The sequence below is a fragment of the Eumetopias jubatus genome, unplaced genomic scaffold (genome assembly GCF_037043125.1).
Source record: "Eumetopias jubatus isolate StellerSeaLion01/CBP00866 unplaced genomic scaffold, mEumJub1_p1.0 scaffold_3, whole genome shotgun sequence".
In the NCBI taxonomy this organism is placed as follows: domain Eukaryota; kingdom Metazoa; phylum Chordata; class Mammalia; order Carnivora; family Otariidae; genus Eumetopias; species Eumetopias jubatus.
Genome location: NW_028274809.1, coordinates 100,209,487 through 100,230,908, shown reverse-complemented (window position 1 = coordinate 100,230,908; position 21,422 = coordinate 100,209,487). Strand labels below are relative to the sequence as shown.

Genomic DNA, 21,422 nt, shown 5'->3' with positions numbered 1-21,422 from the left:
AGGGGGCTTCCGAAGTCCGGCTCACGGAGCGGACAGCACCCCCACTTGGGGCATCCGATGCCTGTGAAACGCAGAGAGGGAGCCAAAATGCAAAATTTCCCCGAGATGAAGGAATCGCCTCTTTTGTAAAGCACCTCGGAGAAAACTGCGGAGCTCCGGAGCTAGGGTCCCGCGAACACCGGCCCGAGAGCCCAACGCGACAGTAGCTCGAGCTTTCCCCGCCGACCCGCCTTGCCCCGGGCTGCTCTCACGCAGGCGCAGTTGCGCCGCGCTCGCGTCCTAGCGCGCATGCTCCGCCGGGCCGCCGAGCTCCCGGCCGGCGGCGGCGGCAGCGGCTGCGGAGGAAGTTCCCGCTTTGCCTCCACCCCGGTAGCAGCTTCGCCGCTGGGGACAGCTTCCTCCGGACGCTCCGCGATCTTTGCCGCCGCCGCACGTCTGTCACAGGACCATGGGGTTGACCAAGGGGCCGGAGGGCCAGGGTCTCCCGGAGGTAAGGACCTCCCTCTCCCTGACACGTCCGGGTTCTTAGGAGAGGGCCGAGCCCGCGGGGCTGCTGGCAGAGCGGGTCCCGGGCAACGTTTGGGGCGCCCCGCCCCCTTCTCAGGTGTGTCCCCCGCGGGGAGAGCTGGCCCTGTGCGCCGGGGACCGAGCAGATCCCCCTGCCTGGGCGGGGGCGGAGACAAACTTCAGCCGCTCTCGGGTCCCCCGGGACGGAGGTGGTCTTTGAGCCCAATACCTAGCCCCACGCAGCCCCAGGCGCCGCGGGGCCCGGGGTCCCACTTCCCCCAGGCAGTGTTCCCCGACCCCTAGCGCCGCAGGGCTCCCCCGGAGCCCGGCGCTGCTGCGCCCTGGGAGTCACGAGACGCGTGCTGGGACGGTCCGGGCTCGGGTTGTGCAAAGGGTGGTGACCTTGTGGCGCCTGCTGCCGCCTCGAGGGGCCGCGGGGTCCCGACGGCCCGCCCCACTCGCCTCGGTGTGTGCAGGGAATGCACGCCAGACCCTTGTAGCAGCAGGAAGTTTGGGAACCGTGCGCGCCCTGGGTTGTGTGCTGGAGGCGACGCGCTGTGTGGCCCGGCAGAGCGCCTGGCGGAAGCGTGGCTGCTTCCCCAGAACGTAGCGGGTGCCTTTCCTTCAGGGGTGTTTATTATTAAATACTCACCGGATCCTGAGGGATAGGATAATCAGTGGTTTGCGGATTTCCACATTGGCTAGGAATAAAGGGAACGTGCATTTCCTTTTGGCTGCAAGTGTCATATAGCTAGGTGGTTTGCACGTGTCTTCCAGTCGCTTTACTCCAAAGCTAAGTCTAAAGTACTAGATTCTGGAAAGAAATGGAACCCACACTGCACCTCTACCCCCCCTCCTAAAGTTCTGAAGCAGGCATTTGGCAGGACTGATACCTTGACATGTTGAGTGGTTCCTTCGCTTTCAACTGCCTGTCATCCCACCCACCCCACCCCCTGCCAATCCTCAATTCTTTCATCCCACAAGTAGCCAGTAATTGAGGGATCACTGTTCTGTGCTTAAAGGCTGGGGATATAGTGATGGAAGGACAGACTTATCTGTCAGTGTATGTTCCCAGCATGTAAGTCTATTTTGTTGTAATCTTAGGAAAACCTAAGAAATGGCATGTTGTCAGAACCCTTGTATTAGGTAAAACCTTACATGCAAATTACATCGATGGAATGGGGGATTGTGAAGACTGAGAACTGTATCCTGGTATTTGATGTTTCTTTTTTTTTGGTCACTTGTTTATTTTATGTTCTCATCAAGTTTTTGCCTGGCCTTTTGCTACTGACTCCTGTCTGGCCTCTCGGGTTTCACCTTAAATCCCTCCAGTTGAGTATCCCACAGTACTATAAATGGGGGGTCTTTTTTTTTTAAGATTTTATTTATTTATTTGACAGAGAGACAGAGACAGCGAGAGAGGGAGCACAAGCAGGGGGAGGGGGAGAGGAAGAAGCAGGCTTCCCGCTGAGCAGGGAGCCCTGATGGATCCCAGGAGTCTGGGATCATGACCTGAGCGGAAGGCAGAGGCTTAATGACTGAGCCTCCCAGGCACCCCAATGGGGGGGGGGGGTCTTTCTAAAGTAAAAAGCAACATGATCCTCTGAGTCCTTCGTTTAACCCTTCTCTGACTGCCAGGAGGCTGGGTCTGATGTGTCACTTTTCTAGGAACCTAAGACAGTTCTTGGCAATTAGGAGGCGTACAGGATAGATATAGTTAAATTACTATCATTTAGTTCAAAGACCAGTACATATGACTATGGATAGTCTGTGTCATTAAGCTGTCACTCATCCAGTTAATTCCTTAAATGCAATTTTTTAAACCCTTTACTGTATGTCTGTGAAGGACAGGAAGATAGCTAGACTTGGCCCTGCCTTCCAGCTTCCGTGAACTACAGTACAGAGCAAATGAACATTTAGCGTGCCTGGTTTAAGAGCTCACAGTCTTTCATCTTTATCGGAGTTTTAGTTTTTTAACAATGGATGTATTAACCAATCTGCTGGCTTTTTATACCCTCAAGAGAGGGTATTCTTTCAGTCACTATGTGTTAGCCAGTGGCCCTTTCTCATTTTCAGTATTAATCTGTGAAGTGAATGTGGAGTCTTATTAACATTCTCCATTCAGTGTCTTGCACCAAGACGTTATTTCACAGGTTATATTGCAAAAGTGTACATATTTCTCCATTCTGGGTGTGAGTGGATAAAAAAACATGGGCCATGCATCTGCCTTGGGGTTGGCCAGTGGGTGTTCATTAGGTACAAGGCAAAGCAGGAATGATCCTCCTGGGATGAAATGTCCTCTTCTTGGAAGTGTTTTCATGATAAGTGATGATTGAACAAATGAAGGGTTCCTCTTTTACATCCTGGGAGTTTTAAGAAAATACTTATTATCACCCCATTTTTCTCTTCTACTCCATCTTTGTGAACCATATTGCTCTTTACCTTCTCATTTCTTTGAGTCTCCCCACTTAGAGATGTTGCTTAACTATCCCACATCTTTTGCAAAGGAAGAGAATGTGTGAATAATTAATATTACTTTGTTTTTCATGTCCCCTAAGAACCAGGGAATACTTTGATAGGCTGGACCAAGGTGATTTGAGAGAGGAATAAAACAAGCTGTCACCTGTACCACCTCCTATTGCAAGAGACTGTCAATCACTTTAATAATTCTTCGTTCAACTATTTGTTAATCTGTAAGCTCCCTCTCCTGGCATTTGTACTTCAAAATAAACTTGAATTTCCATTATCAGTGTCATGACTATGAAAACATTTTGTTAATCCATGACTGGCATAGGTCATGCACTTTATGTGATGATTGAACGTGTCATTCCATATTTAATTGTCCTTTGAGCCTAATGCTACTTCAGAAGAGGTGTTAAACATGACTGAATGATATATGGGTCCTTTCCTGATCCAGCTAATAGCCCATTTCAAAAGACAGGCATATATATTAACACCAGACATTTTACTGAGAAGAGGTTGAAACTTAGTTGTATGAATGGCAAGAACTATAAATAAAATAGAAATGCAGAGGAGTGACCATTTCAGGCTGCATTCATCAGGGTTGGCATCAAATAGGAGCTAGAATTTGAAGCTGGTTTCTGGGTGGTTAGAGAATATCAGAAGGGAAGGGGTGTGAACAGTGAAGAAAGGGGAATGAGCCATGCTTGAGACTCGCCATAACCATAACTGGGTTGTTTTAGAGGGAGGTAAAGGATGAAGCTGAAAAGATAGGTTGCAGCCAAAGATCTGAATGCCAAACCAAGAACTTTGGAGTTTATCTTACAGACAGTGTATGATGTGTTAATGATAAGGACTGGGGGATGAGCTAAAGAGGGAAGATGCAAAAGCTGTGATTTAGGAAGGAGTAAGGGAAACAGATTAACAGAAGAAAGATTGAGAGGCTATTGCAATAGTCCTGGCATGAAGTGTAACTAAAAGGGAAGAAGGTAAATGTGACATGTATAGTAAAGGAAGAGTTTACAGGCATTGTTGGGTGAGGGGTAGTCAGAGGTGGGTACAAGAATTTGAGCCAGCTATACATTGGCCGTGTTTTATATAGAGTACTGGTTTTTTATGTTCTGCAGTAATGGAAGAGAGGAAAGGTACCATTCATGAAAGCAGAGAGCCAGCTATACATTGGCCGTGTTTTATATAGAGTACTGGTTTTTTATGTTCTGCAGTAATGGAAGAGAGGAAAGGTACCATTCATGAAAGCAGATGGAGGCAAAAGTACTAGAATATTTCAGTTGTTTTTAAGTTGTAGATCAACACCTGGGAGTGAAGGTAAGATACAACTTAACTTTTTAAAATCAGATCCCTATTCATACATTAGATGAATTTATTATTTTTAAGGCAATCCCATTATGTGGCAGTAATCATCCTTCAGTGTATCTAGGTTGAAAGCCCTCCTTGTATTTGCTTTAGAGATCCAAAAGAGAAGTGCAGAGAAAGATACATATCTGAAATCCCTTCTTTGTTCTTGCCCTGTTTGTCAGTAGCTTCTGGGACCAAGATGTGCATGAAGTTTAAAAACAAAAAACAAAAAACCTTCTTTTTGTCTGTAAGGAGTTTATAATTTAGTCGGGAACCTGTCAAGTAAACAGTGTGTTAGAGAACAGGGAGGTAATGTGCTGTAATCTTCCCGTATCTGCTCCCACCACGTCGGACGATTAACACAGCTCATTGACGCCTGAGGACACTGTTCCTTATGGCAACCCTGTGTCCCCACGCTCCTGCATGAACAGTGGGACAGCCAATGTCACCTGCTCCTTAGCTATTAAATTGTGGCATCAGGGGATACACCCAGTGTTCCTTTATTTAAGTTAGCTTTTACCAGCCTAACTTTTAACTTTTGTTTTAGGTAGAAACAAGAGAAGATGAAGAACAAAATGTCAAGCTGACTGAAATTCTGGAGCTTTTGGTTGCAGCTGGGTATTTCAGGGCAAGAATTAAAGGCTTATCACCTTTTGACAAGGTAAGGGGAAACCTTTCTAATCATTAGGCTGTGTTTTGTTGGGACGGAATGGTTTACCAGGGCAGAGAAAAGAGGGAGAGATTGTGTTTTTACTTTCTCCAGTGTCCATGTTTCTCTCTGATTCAGGTTCGTTATTAGAAGTGTTCCAGTTTCCTATTACAAGAAAATAAAAATGTATCAGTAGATATGCCTTGAATTCCTTTTCTGTGTACAGAACTTTGGGAAGTGCAAAAAAACATTAGAAATGGTTCTTCCTTTTAAGGAACTTACAGTTTGAGTGGAGAGATAAAAGTTATGTAAGATAAAATCTGAGTTAATAAGGAGCTGTCCCAAGTCAGTGTGCTCACAATTGCCACATATTCTAATGATGGTAAATTCTGAATTTGGAGGAAAGAGAAGTCACTGTGGGGTAAAGTCTTAATTCAGCAGAACCTTCAAGAATCGTGCACGAGGCATAGTAATAAATGTTGAGGGCACAGAGATCAGACCAAGGCCCTGTACTCAAAGAGCCCAGCTTCTATAGAATAGGGAAGGAAGACAAGTAAAGCAACATACATAGAATCAGTGTCACGATGCAGTAAGTGCAGCAGAAATGAAGCTTCCAGATCAGACAGAGCAGGCCAGGAAATCTCCCCGGTGGAAGAAAGTGTTGAGTGCTCCAGTGGGCCATGGCCTGGCTTTGCATAACAATCACTGTGGACTCTTTTATAATACAGATGTTGAGGCCTCACCCTTTGATAGTTTGGTTAGATCTGGACTGGGGCCTGGAATCTGTATTTTATCGGCATCTCACATGTGTCTAAACACAGCCAGAGATCAGAGTCCCCATCAAGCTATATCTGAAAAGGATTTTGTTTCAGGGTGGTTTTTTAACCTCAGTCTCGTTTGCATCTCTGAGAAGTCCTCTGAGAAAAGTAGAGCAGGGATTCTCCTCTTCTTTAGATACAGGAAAAAAACAAGATGTATGGAAATTCAGTAATGAGCCACAACTTGAGCCTTGCAAGTGTCTGTCAGCCTGTCTGATCTGCAAAACACATAATTCCTCTGGAATCTGGCACTTACCTGAAACTGGATTAAGACTTCTCCTGGCTGAGAATTAATGTCCATCCCCCTCAGTATAAAGAGGATCTGTGAATGATATGTCCATTTCATTAATATAAGTCAGCTCCTCGGTCACACTAGCCACATTTCAAGCATTCAGTAGCTGTATGTGTATTGGACAGTATGGACACAGAACATTTCCATTGCTGCAGAAGTTTTATTCAGTGGTGCTATTTTAGATGAATTGTAGTTGATGGAGTCAGAAGGACACATATAGTCTCTCTCTAAAGATACATACTTTGTATGGTCATTGATTCTGTAAAAACTTGTATTTTTTTCTCCCTTCCATTTCTTTCCCTCTCCCCAAACTAGAATGAGAAAACAGATATTTTCTTTGTGTCTTGCAGGTAGTAGGAGGAATGACTTGGTGCATTACCACTTGCAGCTTTGACATAGACGTTGATTTGCTCTTTCAGGAAAACTCTACAATAGGACAAAAAATGTAAGTTATCAGAGTTTGCCACAGAAGAGCCTTAAGGGGAGAAGGGAGCTAACTTCTGAGAGTCTACTATGTGCCAAAAGTTGTGCTAGATGCTTTACATATTTCATTTTAATTTTCATTGCAATAGGTATTATCACAGTTTTATAGATTATGAAATGGAGGTTGATAGAAGCCACGGTCACATAGCTAGCCTATAAGTCCTTTAATGCTCAGACTATTTCTGACACTTTCTGTCTCTCTCTCTCTCTCTTTTTTCCTAGTTTCATTGAGAGATTATCGTCACATAACATTGTATTAATTTAAGGTGTACAACATAATGATTTGGTATATATATTGCAAAATGATCACCACAGTAAGTTTAGTTAGCATCCATCACCTCATATGGTTATAAATGTTTTTTCTTGTGATGTGAACTTTTTCTTATCACAACTTTATATGAACTTTCTTATCACAACTTTTTCTTGTGATATGAACATCTACTGTCTTGGCCACTTTGGAATATACAGCACGGTATTGTTAACTCGAGTCTCCTTGCTGTACATCACATCCCTAGGACGTATCTGTCTTATAACTCCAACTACCTTTTGTACCTTTTGTCTCCCCTCACCCGTTTCCCTCACCCCCCACCCTTCACCTCTGGCAACCACCAGTCTGTTCTCTGTTTCTATGAATTCAGTTATTTTAGACTCCATATACATGTGAAATCATACAGTATTTGTTTTTCTTTGACTTCTTTCACTTCATATGTTGCCCTCAAGGTCCATCCATGTTGCTGCATATGGCAGGATTTCCTTTTTTCTTTTCTGGCTGAATAATGTTCCGGTGTGTGTGTGTGTGTGTGTGTGTGTGTGTGTGTGTGTGTGTTTGTGTTTACACACACACCACATCTTCTTTATCCATTCGTCCATGGATGGACACTTAGGTTGTTTCCATGGTTGGCTATTGTAAATAATGCTGCAATCAATGTGGGGTGCAGATATCTTTTGAGATACTGATTTCATTTCCTCCTGTTAAATACTCAGAAGTGAAATTGCTGGTCATACGGTAGTTCTATGATTTTTAAAATTTTTAATTTTTTAATTTTTTAAAGATTTTATTTATTTATTTGAAAGACACAGTGAGAGAGGGAACACAAGCAGAAGGAGTGGGAGAGGGAGAAGCAGGCTTCCCACCGAGCAGGGAGCCCGATGCGGGGCTCGATCCCAGGACCCTGGGACCATGACCTGAGCCAAAGGCAGACACTTAATGACTGAGCCACCCAGGCACCCCTATTTTTTGATTTTTTTGAGGAACATCCATACTGTTTTCCATAGTGGCTGCAGCAATTTACAATCTCACCAGCTGGACAAAGGTTCCCTTTTTTCTGTAGCCTTGCCAGTGTTATCTTTTTAGTTAGTCTTTTTGAGTTTAGCCATTCTAACAGGTGTGAGGTAATATCTCATTGGTTTTGATTTGCATTTCCCCAATGATGAGTGATGTTCAGCAGCTCTCATACTTTTTCAAATGCTCTCTAAGAATTTCCAGTGACTGCTTAGTTTATCTCTTTCCAAAGGCAGCTGGAAGGAATGTATTGGATGGAAGTTGAATAGTGAGGAGAGAATCTTTCCTTCCCCATTGCCTCTGTGTAAGGCAGAGCCTCACTTTGCCTGCCGTCGAGAGAAGGCAGCATGGACTCCTTGCTAGAGGTTTCACCTGAGTGTAGCCTGCCCAGTCTTCCATAGCTCACCAGGGGCTTGGGGATTTCTTTAGACCACTAGGGGTCCCCAGTTCTGCCCAGCCCTGCCATTGGGCAGCTGTGTGACCTTGGACAAGCCTCAGTTCCCTTATCTGTCAGGAGAGGGATTTGTGATTTCAGATCTGTGTGCATCTGTGACTTATTTAATCATTTTTCTGAAGCTTTATTCTCCCCCAGGAAAAAAACTCTTCTAAATGGATTAAAGGTGGCTTACAAATATGTATATGAAGCAGTGATAGAGAAAAGGCGAAGCAAAGCAAAAGGAAAACAAATCAAGTTGGGGATAAGGCTACAGCATTTGTCATAGGCCACAACATGCCTTGTTTTCCTAAGGGTGGGCCACAGATTCGGCTCTAAGCTTTCTGGCAGCCAATAACAAGAGAAAAACATGATAAATTACCCAAGTCACAGTTTCCATGCAGAATCACCAAAATTCTTATAATAAGACCAAAGGACATCTCTGGGCTGCTCATTAAAGAGGACATATTGTTCTCTGTGACACTGTGCTTGTGAGTGCCCCGCCATGAATAGCAGAGCTCTACATCTGTAGCATCTGTCATTCTGGGACCAGGGCATCACAGCCAGTGACCTGTCGTGAAGAGTCCTTTACTGGGAATCTCCAGGATAGAGTCTAGGCATGTGGCTCTGCTCTCTGCCGGCTGGGCTAAATCCAGACATAGATTTTTATTCTTGTGTGTTTATTTTGTTTTTATTGTGTAGGTGCTACATCCATGAAGTAAAAAAAAAAAAAAAATTCAAATACTGCCAAAGGGAACAAAATACACAGCTAATGTCTCTCCCAGTACCCTGGTTTTATTCCCTGGAAGAATCATCTTTGCCTGTTTAGGTTTTATATTTTTCAGAGAGCTCACTTCCACATCTCTAACTTTGTATGTTTCATTCAGATCTGATAAGAGGAGGAATTTAGCTCACCTGTGCTACTCACTACATCCTCTTTGTCTCCCATCCTCCAGTCTTGTAATTATTATCTGTTTTTCTAGGATCACTTGAATAGCTTTAACCTATATAAGCTTCTGTTTCTTGACTCACTTTCATAAGATGGTTTTTCCTGGTTCCTAGCTATGTATGGTAAATGTTTTGCTATATGTTTTTCCTTCTTACTTTCAGCCTCCATTTACCATCATATCATTATTCTTACAATGTTCAGGGCATAATATTTAGAGTCTATTTTCTATAATAGCTATTAAATTGTCCATGCTTTATCTACAGATAGATTCTAAAAGTAAATCTATAAACAGTGTTTAATAAGAACTAAGAATTGTGGTGGTGCCAGAGAAAAAGAAATGTAATCTTCTGGACCATAATGGTGCTGTTTGATAGAGAATATTCAAAATATTGCAGTCAAACGGAATCCTTATTTATTCATTGACTCACCAAATATTTATTGAGTCCCTGCTGTGGGTCAGGCATTGTTCTGGGTACTTTGGATATGTTAATGAAAAATGTCCTGCCCTCACAGAGCTTAGAGTCTTTGCAGGGGGGAGACAGATCATAAACAACTAATTTAATAAATAATTGAATTATATATAGAAGTAATACGTGCTATGGAAAAAAATTACAGCTGGGAGGGTATATGAAAAGGGACATGGTTTGGAGGCAGTTGTATAACTTTAAGTCAGCATGGCCTTATTGAGAAGGTGATATGGGAGCTAAGACTTGAGAAAAGAGGGTTCCAAGCAAGGGAGACTGTGAGTGTGAAGGCTCCAAGCAGAAGCTTGCCTGGAGTATAGTGAGGTGGGGGGGGGGAGGGGAGGGCGGGCAATGGAAAAGGTGCAAACAGGTTGTGGGGGCCAGATCAGGTAGAGCTTTGTAGGTCAGAGTAAAGACTTTGAGTAGTCCAAGTGAGATGGTAAATTCTTGAAGGGTTTTGAGCAGAGGAAGAACATAATCTGTTCATAATCCGTTTTAGAAGGAACCATCTGATTACTGACTAAGGGGGTGAAGTTGGCAGCAGGGAGATTCTTTAGCATACTGTAGCCAGGCTCACGGGAGGAGATAGCGGCCAGGACAGTGGGCTGGCAGTGGAGGGATTCTGGATCTGCTTTGAAGGTAGAAACAACCGGATATCATGACAGATTGGATTTGGGTGTGAATAAGAGGGAGTCAAGAATGGTTCTGAGGTGTTTGGCCTGAGCAAGTGGAGGTGGTCTCTACGAAAAGCCACTGAAAATCAGGCACACTATAATTTGTCCCGTAATTATACAGCTTGTTTTCCTTGAGTTTCTGATTGCCTTTTTTTTTTTTCTTTTTGACAAGGAAGCACATAGCCTTACCTGTAGCTAAGATCAGCCAGATTCGTAGTCTGTTTATTAACATAAATTCAACACCTTCTCGAGGACACTCTTGATTGAAGCCTCTTTCTGTTTCAGCCTAAGGGATTGCTTTTGATACCTGCGGCACCCCCGATATGCTGGGGTTTCTTTCAGTTGCATTCTTTCTGCACCAGTCTTACCACTTCCTAGATTCTCTCTATCCCTTCTTCCTAAATTCCCTTGGTGTTTTACAGTGGTTCTTAGCCTCTTTTTCACCTTGGTGTCCTTGGGGATTATGATACTTTCCCATCAGTGTGACAGTACTCTTAATAGATACTAGAGTACAGTGTTTTTATACAGATTCTTAATCTGAAATCTAAAAAACAATGAAAACAGGTTTTTTCTTTCTCAGTGTGGATACAAAACTCATTTGGGAACAAAACATGACCTGAACTTTTTTAAGGCTATTTATAGTCTATATTGATCCCACTTAGGTGAACACTCATAAGTTTTGCTGCAGAAATAGTAATTTCTTCAAGTATAGATTTCACTTGGGCTCTACATAATATACAGTATATATGATTTACTCTAGCTTTCACTTGGGTTCTACATAATATATAGTATATGCCTCTTAGGTATAGGAATGTGCAAACATCTAAAAAGTTCTGAATTCTGAAACACATGTGGCCCCAAAGGGTTTGGATTAGGGGTTGAGGATATACAGTATTATGTTCTCTTGTAAGTACTTGATGTGCTTTTAAGTGCAGAGCCATGAGCTATAATTGTGGGCAGAGCTGGAGACAGCGGTTTGCAGGACTGAAGATCCACCAAGACTCCTAGCAATGTACTGAATTATTCAAAAATCTTTTCTGTTTGGTTTTGTAGTATGTTCTGGTTAGGTGCAATTTAGACTATTAGCCTTACGTTTGCAGTGCCTCAGTATGTCCCAGCTGATATGATGGGGGGGCAGGTAGCACTGTCTGAGGAGTGCACTTGCCTCTTGAGGGCTTCATTATCTTTCAGGTTGTTTTCTGTGTGCCCAATTGAGGCCTTTCTGTTCTTGTTGATCCTTTTTTCTTGAGGGTTTCATGAGCTTCTGCCTTCTGTCTATATCCTCCTTCTACCCTCCCAGCCTGTCCTAAAGCCCCATGACTGCAGAGTCCTATGCCCAGAGGTCATGAGATTTTAGGCTTCTAATTGAGTTCAGTAACACACAAGTAGGAGGCACCTCGGTGCAGAGCACTTGTGCATGCATTTTACTATTTCATCCTCACAGTAAATTTGAATAAAGTAGGACAGGCATCATTCCTTGTTATATGATGGGAGTATTGGACCAGTGGGATCAGGTGACTTGCCAGAAGTTCCAGAGCCAGCAGTGGAGCTGTAATTTAGACCGTGGTTTAATTCACTCTCTTTCAAACTGCAGTGGAGGAGGAAACAGTGTACTGAACACTCTTAAAAACTGAAGGAATCCGACCAATCACCTGTAGTAACAAGTGGGCATTGTTCATATCTTAGGCTAGGAAACCTGACTGGGGACCTCTGCATTTGTCACTTTCCCAGATTTTCAGAAAGTCAGAGGGTCTACCCTGAGCTCCAGGGAGAAACGGGCTGGTGGGCTTCTACAAGAAGTCCTCCTGACTTTTGCCTCCTATCCCCAGGCTGCCTGTGTCTCCCTCACGTCCCTCCCTCGGGCCAGCAATGTTTGTGCTTCCAGCTGCTTCCATATGCTGCCAAGTAAGACCTCAGTCTTGGCAGTGGTTTCTGGGAGGCAGGTTTAAGAGGCTTATAAACCCGGAGGTGACCCAGGGCATCCTTCCCTCAGGGCCCTTATGACCTGGGAAGTTAGTCAGTGTCTGATGAGTGGCCAGAGACAACCCGGTCTGAAGGTGGAGAGGGTTGGGCTAGATAGTGTTGGGGGTCCGAGCCTCTTATTTTTAAGCTACTTTAGTTGCCCATGCAACCAGTAACCCTGTGCAGACTCAGATCTGTAGCCACTAGGGGGACCTTTTCTCCCACTGAACCCAAATATAACTGAGCAAAAATGCCCCATGTCTATCAATAGTTAATACCTGCCCTGAGCAAGGATGCCAAGTCTGGGTCATCTTCATTTGCTAAGCTTGGAGTTTAGGGAACAGGGCCAACTAAGCACCAATCTCTTCCCCTCACAAGTTTCAGAGAAATTAAACAAGGCATGAGAGTCTGATGGAGATTAAAATAAAAAATAAAGTGTGTTATAGAGAGGACCTTAAATATGCTGCCAATTGGTTTCGTTAATACTTGCCCACCAAGCTATCCCATTTGAGCCCCAGCAACAGTGGGACAGCCATAGGCTTCCCTACTGGGCCAGCCACACATTTCATGACAAAAAAGATGCATGTGTCCTAAAGACAGGCTGCTCAGAAAGGAGAGACTGCAGTAGTGGCTGAGAGGTATATGACAATTTCCTTCCATGTCTCGGACCTTTTGGATAATTCACATATGCACTCCCTCTGCTGGGGCTGAAAATGTTCTCCCATAGGCTTCCCTCCTGGGAATGTATGCAGTGGGGTGTCCGTTTTCCCCTGTCCCTATTTTTTTCTCTTAACATATTGGACTTGACGTTGATATTATGATCCGTGGAGCTACAGGTGTGACTACTTCTCTCAGCAGTTTTAACCCTGGTGCCACCATGTAAAACTACTTTCCAGGAATAAACATAATTTTCTTGTGTATTCTCCAGGGACCATTCCTTGGGGAGCCGCTTAGCTTTTCTCCCTAAATTTTACTTAGTTCCCACCAAGACCAAGGGGATGGAACATACTAAGGGCAGCATAGGTAGGACAATAATTGCTGTCATCCAGGCCTTTGTTAGATGTTGGTCTTAAGGGTGTCTGTCTTTTGGGAAGGATTATGGAGCTGCAGAAAAATAAAAGTTTCTTTGAACAAGGAACACTTTGGGTAGACCCAGACTTGCTGAATTTGAAGCTTCTGGTAAGACCTGGGGAAATAGTCCTCACTTGCAGAGAAAGCCACAGTAGCTGCTGTAACCAGCTAAGATTTTTTTTTAAAGGGTTTTAGGTGGGACTCTAACCTAAACTATCCATGTAAGCTGAGCCAGAGGCCCCCATTTCTCCATATGGCCCCATAAGGACATGCCTTGCGACTGTTTCTCAAGGCAGACCCACTAAATAACCTCTGCTCTCTCCTCTTGAGTCTGATCCAATTAAGATGTAAGAAACAGGAACCCGACATCTAGAGATTAAACATCAGCTGAGTAGAGAAGGGAACTGAAGTCTGCCGTGGGGTGGACTTGCACACAGATCGCTCTATCACTCCAGCCGTGTAAGTGCCCCACCCAGGTACAGGCAGGAGCAGGGGGAGGATGCTGGCCTCCTGACTGAGCTAGAAGGATGCTCTGGGGTCTCAGGGAGCCCCATTCTTGCCCCCCCCAACTTCCCGATGTTTCCTAGGACTGAAGCAAGGTGTTGGAGAGACATCAAGAGTGCCCCTCATGAGAAGCAAAAAAGTTCTGCTCTCTGGAAAAAAAAGAACAAGCACGTGGTTTCCCCAAGTCTAGGATTAAGTTTAAAGTATTAAAAAAAATGAAAGGCCATTTTTTATTTTAAAAATACTTTTATACGACAGTGAAGAACTCACAATTTTTTTTTTTTTTTTTTTTAAGTATAAGGCCCCATGTTCTGTCTTAATATTCTGGGCACCTGGCACAGGGCCTGGTAATTATTTGTTGCCTGAATGATATTTAGAACAATTTTTTTAATGCGTAACCTAGTGGTTCCCAGATCTTTGGAAAAAGTAGGTCAGTAAAACAAAATGTAAAAGAACATGGGGCACCGAAAACGTTCTATTTTGCCATGTAAGGTTGTTCAATAATAAGTACTACCTCAAACATCAACACAATTTCATAACGAAACAGTGTGGTTTAACATAAAAAAGATAGGGAGAAAAAAATTCTGGAATAAAGCATGAAAGCAGTATTGTGGCCTCAGTCGCACGCATGCATACATACCACCTAAATTGGGCTTATTTTTCTCATTTTGCAGGCAGCCAGGGGAAGCTTGGTCATGGTCTGGCACTGAAAAGCCCCAGTCTTCTGGAATGCTGCCCAGACTTGAGAGATGTCTTAAGGGCCACTTAGTGGTGTTCTCACTCTTTGCTGCTTGTTTTTTCCAAACAGAGCACTATCAGAAAAAATCGTCTCAGTCCTGCCAAGGATGAAGTGTCCACACCAGCTGGAGCCCCACCAGATCCAGGGCATGGATTTTATTCACATATTTCCTGTTGTCCAGGTGAGAGCCTCTCTGTGGTTTCTTGTCCCCTGCACATCAGGATTCCTGCAGCGGGTCTGGCTAGCAGGCCATCTGGCCTAGATCCTGGGTCTGACGGGTGTGGCGTGGAGTTAGGGGAGCAGGGCAGGGTGATACTTCTGATGTCATTCTCAGAAGGTAGCCAGTATTCCATCCCTTGTACCCTGGTTCCACCGCCACCTGTTGTGATCTTTGAATATTCCCATTAATTGGTTTTCATTGCCCTTTTGGTAAAGATAGAACTCCATAGCCCCCCATACTCTGGTCCTGTCCCAGCCTGACTTTACTCCTCGCTCTTCTTTATTCTTTCTGTTCTGGCCCCCCTCTGACTTTCTTTCCAATTTTCTCATACACATTATGCTTCCTCCTGTCACAGGGCCTTTCCCTCAGGCTGGAAAGCTCTGCTCTTTCTCTCATTTCCTACTTAATCCATATTCATCTTTCAGATTTCAGTTCTACCAAATCTTCTCAGGAAAGCTTCTGTTGACCACCCCTCCCCCCCCCATCTAGAACAGGCTCCTTTGCTTTATCCATTCATACTGACCATGTTCCTTTCCTTTGTAGGAATCTTCCTTGCTATAGTTTGTCACCCTGTATATCTCTCTGGTCATTTCTGCCCCTCCTGTCAGACCATGAACTTCTTGGGGGCAGGCACCATAGCTGCCTTGCTCACTCTAGTGTCTCCAGTACCTCGTGGAAAGTCTGGTACCATGTAGGCAGTTAGTCTTTACTTGATGACTGGATGTCTGGTGGGAGGTTATTTCCACACTGGCTGTTTTCCAACACTTTGTGATTAAGTGGCTCATGCTGTTCAGCCCCGTACATCCTTGCAGTCTGGTGTCTCAGCCTCCTCTGGGCACTTTGAAAAGAGGAGGAGCAAAGGCCCTGCTGTGTGAACAGCGCTTTGCAAATGATCCTAATAGAGTTCTTTGAAGCATCTATTAGAATCCCAGTCCTTACATCTGAGGCAAGCGAGATGCAGAGAGTAACTGCTTTGCTCAGGGGCAGAGAACTCGTGTGCAAGACAAGCAAGATTGCAGTCTAAACCCCTTGTCACTGAACCTTATACTGTTCCCACTCTGCCATTCATGCAGCCCCTGCTTCAAGAGTCTCCCAGTCCTGCGTTAAGATTGTATAGCGCAGGGGTTGAGAGTGTGGACTCTGGAGACTTCCTGCGTTCAGATCTTGGCTCTGTCACTTAGCTGCGTGACCTTGGGCAAATGACTTAACTTTTCGTCTGTTAAATAGAAACAATAATAGTACCTACCTGACAGGATGAGACTTAAGTACGTTAATATGTAGAAAGCACTTAGCTGAAGGACCGGCACGTTTTAGTAAGTGCTTTATAAGTGTTATATAGTCGTTTCTGGTTTTGTTACTGTTATTGGGGATTTCCCCCTGCATTAGACTTTCAATCAAATCCTATGAAATTTTTAAATTGGAAGCCAAGACTTTAACTCAGAATTTTTTTTTTAAGATTTTATTTATTTCTTTGACAGAGAGAGACACAGCGAAAGGGGGAACACAAGCAGGGGGAGTGGGAGAGGGAGAAGCAGGCTTCCCACGGAGCAGGGAGCCCGATGCGGGGCTCGATCCCAGGACCCTGGGATCATGACCTGAGCCGAAGGCTGACGCCTAACGACTGAGCCACTCAGGCACCCCTTAACTCAGAGTTTGATTCATTAGGTTCATTGGATTTTCTCTCTCTGATGCAGCAAGGTTGGTACCTGATCCTTTTTGTGAAAACAGGTAATAGGGACCCTGTGTTGCTTATAACTGAAACTTCCACCACCACCATGCTGTGAAGTTGTTGGCTTTTCCCCCAAAGCCTGAATCTCTAGGGATTAGACCTTACTCAGCCCTAGGCTAGAACTTTGAGAGCAAAAAATCTGGTCTCAGTAGGAGGTGATGAAAGGGAAGTGATTGTCTGTCGCTAGTTTGGGTATTTCAAACGTCTGAATGTTCCGTGTTGTACATGGAATGCTGGGGGGGGGGGGGCTCCTGTCTGGATGTGAGAACCAAGGTTAGTAGTTCCCAGATTTCTTAATTACATGGATGTGTAAAATTTTAAAGCAAAAATGGAGGCTGAGCCATGGTTGCCACCTGTATTTTGCCAGGTAAGAATATCTTTGAAAGTAACAACTGTCAAAACAAACAGAATCTTAAATACAGAGAACAAATTGCTGGTTGCCAGAGGAGAGGTGGATGGGGGATGGGCAAAACAGGTGAAGGGAATAGTAAAGAGATACAAACTTACAGTTTTAAAACAGGTAACTCACAGACATGAAAAGTACAGCATAGGGAATATAGTCAATACTATTGTAGTAACATTGTGTGGTGACAGATGGTGACTGCATTTATGGTGATGAGTACTGAGTAATGTATAGAACTGTCAAATCACTATGTTGTACACCTGAAACTAATATAACATTGTATATCAATTCTACTTCAATAAAGAAATTGTTTTAAGTAACAACTATCTCTGTCGTTTCCCAAAAGAAAGGCCTTTTAACCCCCAATCTCAGAATAAAGGACAGTCCTTTCAATGGAATACTATGAAAGTATTATGAGAAACTCACCACATGCTTGTAGTTTTTGTCTGTTTTGCTGGAGACCAGTGAAAGAGCAGTCATTGAGCTAGCTGTCTTGTGTGCCTCTAGAGGCTCACCACCTGTGTTCACACTGTTTAGCACAGCTTAAGAACACTCTGGATGCCAGCCCAGAGAAGAATGGGTCTAACTTCCGGCCCCGGTAGTTCTAGATCACATCTTTTTCTCCCATGCCTGACAGGTGAACCCCGTGAGGGTAGGTACTTTCCTCGAATGCTAAGGACCCGCGGCAGAGCTCGGCTATCCAAGAGCTTCCCTCCATAGCCCTTCACTCTAGGAACTCCAAAACAGCGACCAGTTCTCTGAATCCTAAGACTCCTTACCTTCCTCATCTCATCACACTCACCAGGATCCAGCCAAGTAACAATTCAGTGTAGATCTAATTCATGGAGGAACATCTGAAAAAGAAACTTTGAAAGTCCAGAAACTGGATCTCCCCATCCAAAGGAAAGTAGAGAGAAATTGAGTTGAGCAAGGAGTCAGCCTCCTTAGTTGTCCTGGGCCATGGTGCTGGGTCGGGGTGCGAGAGAGGGGCTACAGAAGCTCTGAATACTGTCTGATCTTCTGTCCCGACTTCTGGGTCATTGTTTGGAGGTGGGGTGGAGTGGACTGATGGAAATGAATGGAAGATACTAACAACAAAAGAATATTCCTCATAGAGTTATTTGCACCCACCCCCATCTTGGGCAGCTATGCCCTAAACATGTCCTTTACTTGAGCTGGCTGCCCTCTGCGAGTAAGCATTCTGTCTGTCTCTGCAGGAGCACCATGCCGTGTGCCACGTGTCTGCTTTCCTAGGTAGCTAAGCCTTGCCAAGTGCGCGGTGCTCATGGGGAAATACAACTACTGTCCACAAACTGCTTTCGAGATGTAGTAGCTCTCTCTGGACAGAGCATGGTGACTCTGACAGACGGCATCCCCCTCCCTAATGCTCTTCAGTTATAAAGGAAATGCATGAAGAGCCAGGGAGGAGAAACAGAGGCTGTGTTTCTGTATTTTGCATTCTTTCTCTCAGAGCACCTGGATCTTCCACAGGTTATGGGGGTGTGCCTATGTGTTGCCATTAACTGGAATTATAAGTAGGGAGCAATGAAGAAGAGCTAGTTCTGCGTATCAGCCCAGTAAAGCTGGAAAACATTTAATAAAACTCCTATGTCCAGTCTTCCGGTGTGGAAGAGCCTTTGAGTTGCGACTTGCAGCCTTGTTGTGCTTGCTACCTACGGAGCAGTGAACAGATTATGTAGTCTCTCTGAGCTTCAGGTCTGTACAACGTGGCTGGCACCAGTCACCTTATAATGTTGTGTGGATTAAGAGAGCAAATGCTGTGAGTGCCTGGCTCCCTTGAAGCCTAGGGCTGTGTACTCAGCAAGCCTGTTCTCAAATCTGAATACTTGGGGGAGGTTGTTGCAATCAAGGAGACAAGGGATTGTACTAGATGTTCTCTGAGGCTCTCTTCCCTTCCCCCAGTCTGTGGTGCAAGCAGCACAAGAAAGAGAGTAACGTTCAGATCTGCCACTAGAACCAGGTGTCTGTGTAACTATATTTGTGTTTGCTTCAGGCATTTATAGAGCATTCTGGTCCTTGTGATTTCATTTGCTCCCATAGTAGCTCTGTGACGTGAAAGAAATGATATTCTCACCTCTACACAGAGGGAAACTGAGGCCTGAGCATCCAATGTGAGGCTTTAAGGCTCCTCCACAGCCACTCTGCTCTAGATCCCATTGGATCTCAGCGTCTCAGACGCCCAACTGGCTGCTTTTCGCATAGGACAGTAGGTGCAGATAGTTTCTCATCACCTGGCCAGTTCAGGTATGGCTATTTGGGTTCATGAGTTGTACCATCCCTGAGTTGGCCTTTACCACAGTGGTGGTTCATCCCTACCCTCACATTTCCTAACTCTCTTTCCCAGTGGCTGGTGAAGCGAGCTATAGAAACAAAGGAAGAGATGGGTGACTACATCCGCTCCTACTCCATATCCCAGTTCCAGAAAACCTACAGTCTCCCTGAGGTCAGTATTCTCCTTTTCTTTTCTCATCCAACTGCGACCATATGTATACACTCAGAGACTCCCCAGGAAGGAGCAGAGTAAGCTCAGCCTCAGGCTCCTCTGTGTGATGTCTCTGCCCCTACTTGGGCAGCATCCTTGTTCGTCAGAACTGCCTCTTTAAATGGGCCCTGGGTGTAAAGCCCTGCAATTTTCTCCTTTTCTCTCAGTTTTAGTACTTGATTCAGAACTTTTATTAAATTATAAGAACATGAGTATTTTTTTTTAATCGTCATATAAAGCTTTTCAAGAGACCACCTAGGTCATTGCCTAGGGCATTCCTATAATAACAGTTTAATAGTAACCACCCCCACCACAATAATAACAACAGATAGCCACTGAGTACTTACTACACTCAGTCCCAGCCCATCACATGCCTTCTCCTCTTTAATCTTCACAGCTGCTCTCTGACGTAGGTGGTGGTGTCCCCATTTACAGATGGTGAAACTGAGGCTTAGAGACTAGGTGGCTTGCCCAGGGTGTCAAGAGTTCATAAGGATTTGAACAAGAATGCTTGGCTTCACCAGTATACTTTGTGGTCCCTGCCTTTCTTACTGCTGTGGGATCTGTTTTGGAGCCATCTGCAGAGGCCCTAGTTTCTACCCCTGTAGAATATATTCCAGTTCGTTAGAAGATTGAGGCTTCTGCAGGCAAAGCTATGATGAGAAATCAATTTGTAAGACAGGTTTCTGAGAAGTCCGGTTGAGTTTCAGTCTGCACACAGGGTTTGTTTAATCCCTGTGTTTTGTCTTGCAGGATGATGACTTCATAAAGAGAAAAGAAAAGGCCATCAAGACAGTTGTCGACCTTTCAGTAAGTTCCCCTGCCCCTGTGTAAGGGAAGGACATAAGTTCATAGCCTCCAGATAGCCCCGTGATTCAAATCCCAAAACCCTTACCCAGTCCCTCCTGGGATTGCCCAGGTGCTGACCTCAGGTGGGTGTGTGAGGGAAGCCCCTCCTGCCTCAGTGCCCGTACCTGGATGCCAGCATTTATGGGTAGAAAGTGGCATAACCACTACCTTGTGTTTTTCTTAGTTCCAGTTTTCCAGGAGAAATTTTCCAAACCCATAGCCTTTCCTCATCTGTGCCAGTGGCAGGTGTAAACTTTGAATAGCTCATCTTGAACTGGAGGTGTGGTAAATTGAGGTTAGCACCCCATGATGGCTCTGGAGAGGCAGAACAGCTCCTGAGCTTTGTGTGGGACACACTGGGATGGCCTTGGTCACTGCTGCAGTGAATCTTAACCAGGGAGTCTGCATTCGTGTGCCCACTCCCCCTAGTGCAAGGGGCAGAGGAGAGCTTTTCAAACCTTTCTGGGCCAGAGCCCAGCAGAACCTTCTCAGTGCCACACACCCCATCCCAGCCCCAGCCTTCCTACCTGAGCTGCTGGGAGTGAAGCCACAGTGCCTGGGGGTAAGTTCGCTTTCTTCCAAAAATAATGCGTAGTGTTATTTTGCATTTTTCCCCCTACTTTAAGAATACATGTGTGGTCTTTCAAGGTGATCACTCTAAAAAGAGTAACAATCATTTGATGACATGCAGTGCTCATTTTAAACAAGAAAAATCTTTGTCACTTTAGAGTTGTGATTTGTATCTTCTTCATAATTCCATTTTGGAAATGGAAGGAGTGGAAAACCTTCAAGATAGTTACATTCTGAAGCCAGATACTGTTCTCAGATACGGTGGCGGTATCAAATAATAATAACAGGACATGATATGACATCAGAGTAATTTTTTTTCCTCTGGTTATGAAATAGTTGTTCAGTTTAGACATCCCTAAAGTTTTTTGTTTTTTTTTAAAGGTTGATAGATACAGAGGAAGAGAATCAACCTTAATCTCACAACAAAGAAGCAGTTTCTTTTGGTGCTTGGACATATTTCTTCCATTTTTTTTTTTTTTTTAAGATTTTATTTATTTGTCAGAGA

At 44.5% G+C, this 21,422-nt stretch overlaps 1 protein-coding gene across 2 annotated transcripts in view; it reads left to right on the top strand.

Annotated features, from left to right (window-relative positions):
• Window positions 1–321: 321 nt before the first annotated feature.
• CCDC93 (CCC complex scaffolding subunit CCDC93) overlaps window positions 322–21,422 on the top strand; it is an 87,192-nt gene continuing 66,091 nt past the window's right edge. For both annotated transcript variants that reach the window (XM_028101293.2, XM_028101292.2), the window contains exons 1-6: window positions 322–490; window positions 4,871–4,984; window positions 6,433–6,527; window positions 14,713–14,824; window positions 19,361–19,459; window positions 20,252–20,308. In XM_028101293.2, the coding sequence (XP_027957094.1) occupies window positions 449–490; window positions 4,871–4,984; window positions 6,433–6,527; window positions 14,713–14,824; window positions 19,361–19,459; window positions 20,252–20,308 (519 nt within the window). In that variant the 5' untranslated portion in view covers window positions 322–448. The remainder of the gene's footprint in view (window positions 491–4,870; window positions 4,985–6,432; window positions 6,528–14,712; window positions 14,825–19,360; window positions 19,460–20,251; window positions 20,309–21,422) is intronic.